The following is a 15,288-nucleotide window of genomic DNA, read 5'->3' on the forward strand; positions in this document are numbered from 1 at the left end:
ATATAAGTTTTTCACAAGTCGAAGGTCCTTACTGTCTATATCGATCTTTCCTAAGATTTTGAATAGCGTATCGTGCTGTACTGAATCGAAAGCTTTGGAATAATCAATGAAGCATAGATAAAGTGATTTTTGTTTTTCGATTGACCGTTGCATTAATGTTTTCAATGTAAAGATTGCATTTACCGTACCCTTTTCTTTAACAAAACCAAACTGCTCGTCTCTTATCTCTGGAGAGATCTTGCTCCTCATTCTTTTCATAAGTATTCTTAACATAATTTTGTGGCCTGGCTCATTATGCTGATTGTTCTGTGTTGGTCACAGTCAATAGTTCCTTGTTTTTTGGGTATCGTAATGAATACCGATTGTCTTAAGACATTAGGCAATTCACCCTTTTCATATAAGACATTAAAGGCTTTTGTCAGAATGTCTATTCCCAGATCGTCGAGGGCGTCAATCAATTCTATTGAGAAGCTATCTTGGCCTACTGCTTTCCCCTTTTCATCTCTTTGCAAGCAGCTTCTACTTCTTCTCGCATAATCTGGGGACCCGTGTTCACAGTAGAGATTTCTTTATCCAAGCTCGTTCCTCTTTTGTCATCCGCGCATAGATTTTTTATGTATACTGCCCAACGTTCCAAAATTTCTTTGTTGTCGATAAGTATATTACCGTTTGCGTCTTTAACACATTTTCTTGCCACGGCTGGTCGTTTTCCACTTAGATCTTGTATTGACTGGTAGAATTGTTTGGTGTTAGATTGTTTTAGTCTTTCAATTCTGTGACATTCATGTTCAATATAATCTTCCTTTGCTCTCTTACACTCACGTTTTATAATCTTAATAGCTTCTTTATATTCATTGCTGTTGCGTTCTAGTTTTCGTCTTTCATTCATCAGTTTCAAGATCTCTCATCTACAATACCATTAAAACAGCGAAGATTTCTGGTATTATTTTTAATAGTGTCATACAATATATTTTTCGTTGACAAGAACTTTGGGAGGTTTGCATTTCCAGGCAAATAAGGTACACAAGATTCATGTTCTCCAAGCAAGACCAATTGCATCATCACATGATTTTAGATCATATCTTTATGAAACATTCCGCATGTGACTTACATATTAACAGCTTTTGATTGTGATGAATGTCTTCATTGCTACTCCAAGGTGTACACACTTATCGAGCAATCTATAATTTTCTCCATTGCTATATTTTATTTTCTCAACAGTTATGAGCAGGATAGCCATTTAGTTTTTCTTTTTTTTATTAAACAGACCACAAAAAAAACAAAAAAAAAAAAAAAAAAAAAAACGAAACAAACAACAACAAAAATTAAACTAAAAATACAAAATTATAATCTGTTTCTCCTATCTACTTCTTGTTGGTCGCTAATCAGAGCGACCATGGTGTCATCTCCATATTCTCCAATATACACTCAAGAACAGTTTCTTCGAACTTCTTGGGACATTCAAAATAGTTCCGGAAAACCGTGGTTCGAGGAAATCGTATACAAAAAAATTTTTTTTTTAAAATGAAAAAGCAAGGAAAGAATTTGGGACACACCAATGAGTTCGAATAAACAATGTGTTCGAGGAAACCGTATTCGAATGTAAGTTGTAAGTCTATTGAAACCTGTTCGGAAAAATTACAAATCAAATTCCTTTGTATTTTCACATTTGGTGAGGTCTCTTGGTTAATTTTGTGTTTTACGCGCTTGCAGGACATTAAGGTCCTATCAGCTCCAGCAAAAAGAAAGAAAATGGGTTTGTAAAAGTTCCAGAATAAAGCACACAAGAAAAGGTAAGACAAAGAGGAATTGGTTCAAATTGGAAACAGACATAGATTCCAATAGCACACTATCAAAATACTTAGTTTGAGATCACCTAAAAGGCTCATCCAGACACAATCACAGGCCCCCACTAAGAGGAATACACTCAAATGTTTACAAATCATATATAATACGTGAACAAAACATAAAACATTGCATAACAGACAGATGATTAAAAAGAAAAAAATATATCATCTCCCAAAACTAACTATACATTTGACCGTTTCCCTATAAGCTAGGGTATCCGACCAGGGCCAGGACAAAACCAAGTCATCTCATTCCAAGACAAAGACAGAAAGCAAGTTGGAAAACAGACAGGGGGATCGAAGACACAATAAGTGCCTCCCTGCCCACTATGAGAGGCCGGAAACCCCACCCAGTTGACTAATCATGACGATCATCATCGTGATTTCGATCAAGTAATATCCAGTCTGGTTGAAATTATTTCGTCTCCTATATTTCACTATTAATTTATAGTTTCAACAGTTGTATTAATATCGATATTTTTAAGACGCCAGAAGCTGTGGATTTTAAAACGTATTTTAAAAATGAATGTAACAGCTTAAAAAAATATTATAAAAGAAAAAAAGAAAGAAAAGGAACCCAATCTTTAACTCAGAACATTTCGAGTCAAAACCTTTCATAAGTAAACGACCAGTGATATTCTCTCTCAGGTGGCCTAGTCAACGACAAAAACTATTAAAACTTTGGGCCATCATTTATCCAGACTGGGGTGTACCAAGAACTTTTCCTCAGTCTGTCTAGATTTTACATGAAATATTGCCGTATTAACTTTTTGTTTTGTTTGTTTTGTTGTTGGCTGAGGAAGGGTTTTGCGCTAAAAGTGGTCCAAGTTGTTCTTCTTTGAAGCTGATATATGATTCACTTTTTGCTTAATAATATTGGTCTTAATGGCTACTGCTGTTGCCTTTTCCATATCTGATTTTGAAAGGATCAGTCACATCAATATAATGTATAAACTACAGTATCAAAATGGTTTTATGACAGGTGATTAAGATGCTAAAAATAGAACTTACAGTAAATAAATAATAGACTTGCATACTTAAAATGTATTAACTTTATGTGAAAGAATGAATGTTGATTTTACAACGCGAAAACTATCAATTCACATATTATAATAATTTTGATTATAGTTTCACAGTATGGCATCTGATTCACCCAATGTGCAATACTTAGCAGCTCTGATAGCCCAACACAATTTCAAGTGCGATTTAGCAATTTTATAATTAAAAAAACAATACTTTGCGATGGTTTGAAAGTATTTCCATTACAACAAAGAGCCCATAATAGTTTGGGTTATCAGACCTGCAAATAAGTACATGTCGCGATTCACCCCAACATTATACCATTTTTTGATGGTGTGCCACATATATGGAACGATGTAACATAATGGTTTGTTTGGTGTTATCAGGGACACAGGCAACAGTGGCCAGTGAATAACACCGGAGAAGCCCTGACCCTAGAAATCCACAAGGCTGAAGGTTGAGAAGCTATAAAGAACATGAGAAGATTCAAAGGATTAGTTGTATCAATTTGCCAATAGAAATCATCAATTGACACAGATATTCCATAAAACAAATAACGATAAAGCACACTCAATGGCATTGTAGATGCACATCATATGTACAAATATGATTAATCATACTAAAAGTGAGTTTTTAAAAAAATAAAAAGACAGAAACAAAAAGAAAATTAAAAAAAAAAAAAGCTGAAATTAACAGCCGACAAAATTTTCTTCATCTGGGCCAGTTAGGATACAAATACAGATCTGCCAACTATTACAAAAAATTCGTAGAATTATAAAATTTTGACTCCATGAGCACTTTTAAGTCATTAAACCTAACTGAAAATGAAAGTTGATGCCAAACTGCCCGATTTTAAGGATTTGAAGTGTTATTTAATCCTTGAGAAGGTAGATTGTTGATCTTTAAAGTTAACTACAATAGCGATTACAATTTTAATCTCCTAAAAAAATTATGAATTTTTAAATCTTCAATTCAGTTTACAAATAGCTCATGATTCTAAGGAGTCTTCTGTATCATCTATAGGAAAAATAGAGTTTGAAAATGTAGAAAATAAACTGGGCTTGACCATTTTTAATTTTCAGAATAAGGGCATAAAAAGGAATGAGCATTACATGTTTAAATGCTAATCAGCTGAAAGGCATTGCCTGAACATAGTATTTTTAGAATTTCACAATAAAATTGTTGATATTTGTTATATAAGTATCTGGCTGAAGTAAGAACATCAGAACACAAAATGACAAAAGTTAGAAGAAGCAGATAAACGGTTTCAAATATCTATCACTTCTATCAGTTTATTCATTTCAGAAAGCATAAATGTGTCGAGGTGGTCTTGTAGTATGACACTTGCCTTTGGACTGCTAGGTCCAGGGTTTGAGTCTTGCTCTGAGGAGCACATACAGTTGAGTCCTTGAAAATACTCTTTACTGATATTCTCTCACTGTACTCATGTGTATAATGAGTAACTGGCCATTAACAGAATTGCCTCTGTCGAAAAAATTGCAATATTGCCTTATAGGCAGCATGTCTCGTTCTACATGTTAAGTGTTGCTGTTGGCTAGGGACTCCTTGTAAAGTGGTTTGAGCACTTGTTTTAGCTTTGTTTCGATATTGTCTTATGTTATTAGGTTTGCACTTAAGCCTAGAATGGGAAGTAGGAAGGACAACAGGAGAAGACTTCCTTCAATCCCAACCCTGAGAGTTTTTGCCAAGACGAGGGTAATTTAAATCGATCAATATTTGAAGAATGAGTTTTCTAAAAACAAGTTTTTCTAGAGTGCGCCAGTTAACTGGTTGAAAGATACCAAGCAACCAATATTCTTCTCAATTAAACACGTTAACTGTATAGCTATGTAGTCTTGTCATATGACATTCGCCTTCAGACTGGAAGGTCCAAATCCTGCTCTGCGCAGTGCATACTGAGTCCTTGGAAAAGGCCCTTTACTCAAATTCTCTCATTGTATGCAGGTGTAAGTCCAAAAAAAAATGTGTAATTCTGCCTAAAAAGCATCATGCCTCATCCTACATGTTAAATGTTGTTGTTGGCAAGGGACCCCTTGTAAAGTTGTTAAGTTTTGCTGAGGGGCTTATAGTTGAGTCCTTGGAAAAGGCTCTTTTCTCATATTCTCTCATCGTACTCAGGTGTAAAATGAGTACCTGGCTGTTAATAGTCTTGTCTCTGGCGAAAAAAAAATGTGTAAAACCGCTTAACAGGCATCATGTCATATCCTCCATGTTAAATGTTGCTATTGACAAGGGACCCGTTGTAAAGTGTTTTGAGCAAGTTTAGTGGATATTGCACTTGATAAATGCTCAATTTCTTCTTATTTTTTTTTTAAGTAACCATTATTTCCTCTGCTACTTACTGTTTCACATTCCAGGCTTAATTGCAAACCTAAGAATATCATAGACAATATCAAAACAGATATCTAAAACAATTTTGCCAAAAATTTCAGATTTGTGACTTACAGATTCAGTTTTCAACATCAAATCACTCAACGTAATGCCAGACTTAGGCACAGGGCCACACTTGTGTCAAAACATTTACAATGGAAAAAGTCACACTAAAGTATCACACCACAAAACATAAATCCATAATAACACAGTAATAGGACAAGGATTGAAGCTGTATAATTTTGCTCAAAAACAAATCCAGATGAATCACAGGTGTCCCAAAACTACATTTAAAAATAGTAGTCCTTTAGAGCAATTAGGCCCATGTAGCCAGATTCTATCCCAGTTTCTATAGCGTGAAATGGACAGTAGCAATTGCTGCTATCCTTTGGGTAGCATGCTAGTCTATCTCAAAGTACTTTCTGCCAGATCTAATAGATCCAGCAACCCAATGTCGGTGGACTGGGGAGGGGTGTTGGATAAAAAATTAGATTTTATGTGGGATTGATCTTTGCATGTGAAGCGAGTGGTTTACCCACTGAGCTATCCGGACCCGCAAAGACTATAAAGTTAACCCTTTCTTGACTTCTAGTTATAAACTAACAATGTATAACTATACACCTAATCATTTTCACAAACAGAGCAGCAAAGCATTATGATTTTAAGTCACATTGCTGTGATGGCAACACTTTATGGAAATGATAATTCAGGTTAAAATTAAATCGAACCCCACCTGCTAGCAGTCAATCATCTCTTTTCTGTCCAGTAAATAAAGTATTCCTTGTCCCATTGTTTATCGGCAATAACCTTAAACTTCCATGGACTACATTTGGATTTCTCCGTTGAATTAGAATGAAGAATCCAGTTGGATGAGTCATCCATTTCACCATGTATAATGTCTCTTGCCACATCATTACGTATGTCTTGAAAACTGTACAGATTTGGATTGATTAATTTGACATCTTTTTCAGTGGTTTTGTACTCAATGTTTTCACTGCGATGTTCTTCACCTCTAAATACAATGTTGTTATTCGTATCAGAAATACTGAATTGATGCTTATTTGGATATAGTGGCTCATTCGACTGGGATATGTTATGAAGAAGATCTAGCCTGGAGTCGGGATCTTCATCTGAAATCTGAATGTATCTTCCACTTGAAGTCAGGGCTTTCATCACCTCCGATAGCATCTTACAAGAATTTATATGACCTTTGTCTTTGTCCTTCAACAAGGCATCCATTGTACCTGATTAAAAAAAATAAAAAAAATAAAATATCTTTGTAAATTTCACAATGTTGCATGATTCAAGGTTATCAGATTAATTTTTAAAATGTCTTTGCTACGATTCGAGATAAGGAGTGGATTCTTTTCTTTTTGACGCTATCTTGTAAGGAGAAATTCTCAGGATAATTAATAAGGGTGATTAATAATTTCCAGTTTTATGAAAGCAACATTTCCATTATCACCCTGACTGTATGCACAATGGCATTGTCTGACTGTGCAAAATGGCACTGTTGTGGTGAAAATCACACCTTTGTCAACGAGTTCAGGGCACTTTTTGCTAATACCAGGTCTCAGCTTGTCTTGATTGAACATTTTTAATAGATTGCATTACAGTACTGCATTTTTTAGGAACAGGCTATGATGTAATGAAGCCCTGATTGTAAAAAAAAAAGACAAAAACATAATGTGCGTGATCTTCTCTGCATCCCTGTTGATAAGAAATTTTGCTAGGCTTTTTTTCAAACTGATTCCAACCAATCAGCTGACAGTCTTTTCAACTCAGTGTCCCATAAATAGACTCAAGTCTTGTATACTGTGACAATCATGTCCCTAAAATGACGACTTTCATGATTGGAATGCCAAAGAAAAGTTTGAGCACATGCCACACTAAGAAAATAATGGGGGACTCATTTTGCAGACTTCTTTGTTTTATGAAGTTCATCAGTATAATGTCTGTACATTGAGGTAAACTGCATTTTATGATAAATCTCAGACTGTTTTTATCTTGTCTTCCTCATCTGTTTCATTTACATTGGCAATAGACGCATCTCCACATGCTGACACAGGCCTCTTCAATCTTGATTCATTCTCAACACAGATTCTCCCTGCTTGAAACTGTTTTACCCACTCTGATCGTAGTAATTGTTGGAGCATGATTTCCTATTACAGAAATTGGATTTTGGTGGATATCTAAAGGTGTTTTCATCAAAAGAACCAAAATCTTTATGATTATTCTGCATAATGCTATATCTGGAAAACGATTCTCTCAAAGTCGTGGCATCCATTGTGTTGGAAAGTTGTGTCATAAAGGGTTAACAAATAGCTATAAATTCAAATCTTTCAATATAATGCCTTCAAAATTTTACGAAATTTTCTTAAATACTGTTCTTTACATGAATAATACTATTCTTTAGACAAATGGGTTTAGATGTAAGGTAAAGGATAGAAATCTATTTATGGAGTATACCTCGAATTTTTCTAACTCCTCCATAATTCACTATTATGTAGCAAGATTTGATCATACCTTTATCGACAGCAAGATCAAGTGTTTCATGTTTGAAAGGCAGCTTCATGACATCTCCACATACAGCTTGGAACAGAGATTCGCGGTTCTTAGGCTGGGTATTCACGGAACAGGCAATTTGTTGTTGAGCTGCGTATGCAACATAATCCATAGCAATGACGAACACAGGGATGGGACTTTCTCTGTAGATGGATAGTGGAAGTGCGGAATTGCCACATCCTAGTTCTAGATACCGGAGCATTGAATGTGACGTATCTGTGGATTATACAATAAACTTATATGATTGAATTCCTAACAAAATGCATTGAGATGTGGGAGGATCTTGTATTACTCAGACACATGAAGATAGTTTGAGAATAATTTTACAAAGTTAAAAGTTGAGAAACAACAGAGAAATAAGTATGGAAAAGAACAATATAAACCATCAGCACAACAACGAAAAACGTTTTAAAAAACAAAACAAACTGTAAAAATCTCAACAACAATAATAGAGTAATCACAAAAATCAACCACAACAAGAATTGATATTAATAATATTAAATATTTCAAAAATGTGTCCAGATTATCTGGTTAAATTATTTGGTAACCTGTTATGAAAGAAAATTCTAACTGTATTTGTATACAAACGAGGTGCATTAATGAACTATTCTCGTATCTTTAGGTGTCAAATCCCTTCCTTCCTACCTCTTCTTTTTCTTCTTGTTCTTCTTCTCCTTCTCCTCCTTTTCTTCTTCTATTTCTTCTTCTTTTTCTCCTCCTCCTCCTCTTCCTTCATTATCATCATCATCATCATCATCATCATCATCATCATCATCATCATCATCATCACAATCATCATATTATTATTATTATTATTATTATTATTATTATTATTATTATTATTATTATTATTATTATTATATATCATTATTATTATTATTATTATCATTATTATTATTATTATTATTATTATTATTATTATTATTATTATTATTATTATTATTATTATTATTATATTATTATTATTATTATTATCATTATTATCGATGCACATATTGACTATCAACATTAGAAAGCAAAATTATGCAAGTTTGATATCTTGACTGTCTAGTTTTTATATAAATTGTCTTCAATTTGTGATAGGTATTTCTTTTAGGTTATTTAAACCTTTGCACAAAATTTGAATTAGGGGGCAAAGTTGTACAGCAGTACAGTCTCCAATTGTAAAGTTCCGAGTTCCAATCCCATGACTGTAACTAAGTCATCTTGGACTAGCATTAGCTTGCATAATAGCACTCTCTCAGGAACAATGAGTGGAATTGATATAAAATTTGCCAGTCCATGATACATCAGTTCAAAGCAGCATTCATACTTTTAAATAAATCCTCCATTTGATGATTGATGTCTTCAAGGAGCTGGGAAGAGTCTAAAAACCAGTCAAAAGTTGTTGAGCTTTTTAGTTTCCCATATCTCTCATTCCAAAAACTGTAGCGACTTAATCTTTCCTCACTGGTAGAGTCTTGTAGATAAAAGGAGAAAAAGAATGGTCTTTATGATTAGTGATGACTTTATCGGTAACTTAAAAGTATTTTGATGCAAAGTTTTCTAAAATCAATACGATGAACCCCACTTATGATGTTCTCAGTTCTAACGATATCTCGCTTACAAATATCTTGAGTCAATGCCCCCCCCCCCCCCCCCCAATATATTATTACTAATGAAATATATTGAATATAACGTCATAGAAATGAAATTACTAATCTCGCATACAGCGCCAACCTGACTTAAGGCAGATTTTAAAATTTTAATTCAAAATGTAGGCATCCAATGAAAAGCTTGCATGCTGATCATTGAAATCAATACTTTTTGGGTGATCAAAACCAATGGCAAAGCTGGGATATTGACCAATCAGAGGATGCCTGTTACAGACCGATTAGGGTATGCAAACAGTCTGTCCATACGGAGCATTGAAGGGTGTCATTCACCTTATCATTTTGATAACAATCTCAATCTAGACAAATTCATGAAATCCATGATGTGCTAGTTGACACAAGAGAACTCCCAGGTCTTCAAAATGGGCCTTTTAAATAGTCCTTCAGAGCCATTAAGCAAATGTAGCAATGACTATCCCGCACAAATCTTTGGGCCTCTTTTTCGCTTACGAAGTGCCCGAATTCGCGTCAAAATATGGGACGAAGCCGTTTCGTATATGCTATTTTAAAAAATTAATTATGACGCTGTTTATTGATGAATATGACTGTAAGTTGGCACACAGTTAGAAAAAAGGTCATTTTAGATTATGTCAAGCGACAAAACTCATGCGATTACCAGAAGACCGTTAAAAATAGATTTTTACTCTTTGGAGTAAAATATTTCTAAAACTTCTTTTTGGTTGTAAAATTTCATATGAATGTAACGAGTACTTTTCCCGTATTTTACAAAACACCATCCTAATTTGTTCTTCAAGCTTCAATCTTTTAATCCACTTATTACGCAAGATACAACCAAAGGTTGAAAAAAATGCCGAAAAAGCATCCCATATTTTCGCGTTTTTTTCCTCTTTGCGGGTCATCCAAATAAATGACACCTTTGAAACTGCATAACTTGTTTATTTATGAATGGATTTTCAAAATTCAAAAACATTTTTACTCAGTGGAGATAGGGCTTTGATTTTAGACAAAAATTTTCCTCAAAAAGAGAAAAAAACATTTTTCATAGTCATTGCTAGCAAATGGAACCATTGTTCATCCCAGTTTCTATAGCATTACTTGCTACCCTTCTCATAGGTTGACTGGTGTTGACTTGAAGAAGGCCAAAGGACCAAATGTCTTTTGTTTTGTGTTGTTCCCTTATATTATATCAGTCACACTTACTCACTTTAATCTTTCTCTCCTTCAAATAGGTTGCTAGTCTATCACAAATTATTTTCCACCAGATCTAACAGAACCATCTAATCCAATCACTGTTGGGTGGAAAGGGGGTTTAAGAAAATATCAACTTCACTCAGGATCAATCCGGTCCCTTTGCATGTGAAGAGAGTACTCTACCAACTGAGCTATCCAGACCCCTCCCCCCCCCCTTCCAACAGCTCTTTAAAGGGCCATCAAAATCTCGCGATTGACAGCCTCTTACTGCCATGTATTTTATCCTCACTTTTTCTTTATTTTATGTAATTTTATGTAATTTATCATATATATCAACATTTTATCATACTGACATAAAATCAGCGCTTCCAAGTGGGTTGCACTGTATTTCAAATTCTAAATAAAAAATAAATATGCGAGGCTGATTAAGGACTAGTTTTATTCACATAAATAATTAACAGTTCAAATTTCAAAAAGACACCAACATTTGTAATTTGTTAATGAACAAGAAAACAAAAACTCTTTTAACTCTTGAAAAAAGAGGTTGAGATAATACTATCCCTCTTGTCACAAAAAGCACTTCACAATGGCATATAAACATAATATATTTTCCCATTCTCCTATATGGTTACATGGCATGCATTAATGTAGTGTAGAGATAAAGTCTTTGACTCAGACCATGATCTGAATTAAGTGTGAGAGTTATAGAGCTAGCAATAAGAAATTTCATAGGTGTATCTGTATTAAAGTTAATTAGAGTTTTTTTTTTCCCTAAATCATAAAGGGAGTTTACAGCATGTCATTTATTATGAATAAGCGCTGTAAGAAGCAAACTTTAAAAGACCATAACATATGAGATCTTTTATGTCCCATAACCAAGTTCGTGGCAGGGACTGATTTTGAAAGCATTAAGGGCATTTACACAGTTGTGGAATTACATTTCAGTACAATCCGAGGGTGATTTAGGCTCAATTTTGAGCACATGTAACTTCCCAGTTTGATATTTTTTTGGATTTTATTGTTGGTATGATGCTTCAATTGGTATATATATAGAAAGTTTGAAATCAATTTGTTCAATTGTTTTTTAACAAGGCTCCTTCAAAGTGTTACTTACAGAATTACACAGTAAAGCCACAATTTTCACCCTGATACTGATAGGACCATGGTTAGATTCCATTAAATTTACTTGCTATAAATAGTTTTAATTTCGTTTTTCTTAAAAAAGAGATGTCAATGATATTTTGAAAACTAGTTGGTAGCCTTTTTGGTAGGATAATTTGTATTACATAACAAACACTGCGGCTGCATAATTACATTTTTTCACTAGCAAAATTACAGTCCTGACATAATATTACAAATACAAGGGTAGACTGAAATGTCTTGATTTGTGGAGACAATAGACATTTTGTCTAATCAGAAGAAATTTTTAAACATTTGAATGCCACTTTCAGGTTGCTATTTTAAATGTCAATTGCACATTAGCAGCAAAAAACTATAAAACAAAACAAGATATACAGATGTTGACCTTTTAATTAAGTGACTTTATTTTTACCAAAATACTGGGACGATATCTAGTGTTGGACTGTTAGTGTTATATTAGAAGTATGAGTCACTCTGTTAGTGTTAGAGCGATATCTAGTATAATATGTCGCTGTGATTATTCCCAGACAGGGTATGCCAATAACGAAAATTGGTTATTCCCAGACAGGTGTCTGGGAATATGGAAATTTCTTATTCCCAGACACTTTTTTGAAACCCCGCTCTTTTAAACAATTATCCACATTCCAGAATATGGAATGTTTTGAAATGCTCATGGAAATAAGTATAGTTAATAAAATATCAATAAAAACATAAAATTAACCAACAATAAATCGGTCGATGGATAATACATTACTACATATACACAATATGCATCGACTTTCATGTGGATGTCATGGCTGAAAGGTTAAGTCGTCTGCCTTGGAAGGCTTGTCAGAATCGACGTTGTGGGTTAGAATCCTGGTTCCGCGACTTTTTAAATTTTTTATTCCATCTTCTTTTTACAGAGCATTGCAAATGATAAATGCCCCCACGCCCACCCCCCCCCCTCCCCACCTCTTTTTTTTTTTAAATTTCTCTTTCTCTCTCTTTTAGTTCCTTTCTAGCATATTGTCATATTCGATCTCAAAAAGTATATCCTAAAAAGAATATATAGTTTAAAAGCAAACAAACAGAAAAAAACAGGTGTTGTCGGTTTTGGGCTTTGGCGCGAACAATACCTTGGCTTAGGAATTCGTCCGGGAAATAAACGAATTCCCGGCCATCATCAATATCCCCAAAATTGTGGTTAGAACGAACAAATTATAGAAACAAAAGATGATCAATAAAATTAACAGGTAGATAGGTAGTGAAAATTTTAATGGTTGGTGGACTATGAACAGATATGATGATTACCAACTTTCTTGCTGGTTGAACAAAAAAAGGCGAATTGCCAGTTTTATGTTTTCAGTTCAAAATGACAAAAGAAATTTCATTGATCCATTAACCTTTTTTTTTTTAATTTAAAGCTGGATTTGACACTTGATCACTATTTACTTTCATCTTGTGTTAAATATCACTTGATATTAACTGTTTTGGGACACAAATAACAGCTGGCATTTTTTTTTTCAGAACATTTTGTATATTTCACGCCTAGTTTGGCATTTTGCATAAAATCTTTCTGCAACTTGTTACATGTGTCTTCCAATAATGAAAATTGGTTATTCCCAGACGGGGTCCCAGGTATCTGTGAATAACCAATTTTCGTTATTGGCAGAAATGTCTAGGAATAATGATAGCCATATGTTAGGTGTCGCTCTACTAGAGCGATATCTAGTCACTTCGTAAAATTATAATCAAAAGTGTAGATAAGTCTGCCGGTAGCAGTCAATGAGGTGCGAACCGCATTGTTATTGTTACCAACCTCTGCTGGTCGGTGATGGTGAATTGGATAATAATATGAATGGTCTTCTGCAGTGCAGTTTCAGTTATTTGCGAGATTTCATGATTCAAAATCAAAGGAACTTCACTATCTCGTCATTAGGAAATAATCAACCTTCTGCATCGTCATAATGGATAATCTGAGAAATTTTAGCTAATCTTGATACAAATAAGAGTGAATTGTATTTGTATCAAAGTGAAATTATTCTCCCCACTCACCCGAGAACAACCGAGGTCTGGAAATTGCCTCATGATGTTGGTTTTGCAGTTGCAGGTTTACTTGGGATAAGAAAAATATGTGCTTCCTTCTTATGGATTTTGAATGATATCTAACATGAAACATCTTGTATATGGCAAAATATTGCATTCATTGGTGAGAATCACCATCTCAAAATTACAGACAGTTCAAAGCTATTTGAGGTTGCCGTGTACAGTGTGTGTACTCGAACTTTTGTTATTGTTTCGTTTTCGTATGGGGCCATTCCTTCATCCAAATTTAAAGAGCTCTAAAGTGAAATGAGAGTAATAATAATAATAATAATAATAATGCTGAAAACTTATATAGCGCTATAACTCCGAGACACCAGACTCTAATTCGACCGCCCCCGCCCCCCCCCCCCCCCCTTCCGCTCTCTCTCTCTCTCTCTCTCTCTCTCTCTCTCTCTCTCTCTCTTTCTCTCTCTCTCTCTCTCTCTCTCTCTCTCTCTCTCTCTCAAAATGTGTAGGGTGAAATACGCTATATAAGTGTGAACATTTTAATAAGAAATTTAGATTACTACCCTTCCATATTTAAGCTTATTGTCTCATAATTTTTGCTGTACCCTCTCTCTCTCTCTCTCTCTCTCTCTCTCTCTCTCTCTCTCCCTCTTTCTCTTTGTCTCTGTCTCTGTCTCTCTCTCTCTCTGTCTCTCTCTCTTTCTCTCTCTCTCTGTCCCTATCTATCTATCTATCTATCTATCTATCTATCTATCTATCTATCTATCTATCTATCTATCTATCTATCTATCTATCTATCTATCTATTATATATCTATCTATCTATCTATCTATCTATCTATCTCTTCTTCTATCTATCTATCTATCTATCTATCTATCTATCTATCTATCTATCTATCTATCTATCTATCTATCTATCTATCTATCTATCTCTTCTTCTATCTATCTATCTATCTATCTATCTATCTATCTATCTATCTATCTATCTATCTATCTATCTATCTATATATCTATCTATCTATCTATCATCAATTTAACTATCCATCTAACTAATTCACTTACTTATTTACTTACTTATTTTTGCAAACTCAATATTTTGGTGTCACTTCTTAAGTTCGTGATTTCCTTCTACACATGACATTGTCATGTACATTCGCATGTGCATTGAATAGAAAAATGAATAAGCTTTCCGTTGATGTTTAATAAATTATGATTCAATTTTACACCCATTAATACGAGATTCCAAGGAGTGGGCACATATTTTGGCGAGAAAGTGTGCGACCATGTGATATTGTGGTATGTTCTTATCGGAAGGTCCAACGCTGAACGCGCATTGTTGAGTCCCTGGAACTGGCTCTTTATTCCCATTCTCTCACCGTAAAATGAATACCTGACCGTTAACGACGTGGCCTTTATGGGGAAAAAAAAATAATATCGCCTAATCTTGTTCTATATGTTAAATCATAGTGTTGTTGGCTAGGGACCTCT

The 15,288-nt window shown here is 34.3% G+C and overlaps 1 protein-coding gene across 3 annotated transcripts in view; it reads right to left on the reverse strand.

Annotated features, from left to right (window-relative positions):
- LOC144968741 (citrate synthase-lysine N-methyltransferase CSKMT, mitochondrial-like) overlaps positions 1-14,179 on the reverse strand; it is a 26,878-nt gene extending 12,699 nt beyond the window's left edge. The window contains exons 1-4 of one of the 3 annotated variants that reach the window (XM_078907383.1): positions 13,805-14,179; positions 9,136-9,282; positions 7,785-8,039; positions 5,992-6,502 (exon numbers count right to left, since the gene is read on the reverse strand). In XM_078907383.1, coding sequence (XP_078763509.1) covers positions 6,006-6,502; positions 7,785-8,039; positions 9,136-9,282; positions 13,805-13,952 — 1,047 coding nt within the window. In that variant the 5' untranslated portion in view covers positions 13,953-14,179 and the 3' untranslated portion in view covers positions 5,992-6,005. Of the gene's footprint in view, positions 1-2,881; positions 6,503-7,784; positions 8,040-9,135; positions 9,283-13,804 lie in introns of those variants that run through there. The other 2 variants (XM_078907379.1, XM_078907392.1) reach the window with 2 other exon arrangements.
- Positions 14,180-15,288: the final 1,109 nt, after the last annotated feature.

Source organism: Berghia stephanieae, chromosome 1 (genome assembly GCF_034508935.2).
Source record: "Berghia stephanieae isolate SIO BIC M18660-M18661 chromosome 1, UCSD_Bste_1.3, whole genome shotgun sequence".
NCBI classification, from domain to species: Eukaryota; Metazoa; Mollusca; class Gastropoda; order Nudibranchia; family Aeolidiidae; genus Berghia; species Berghia stephanieae.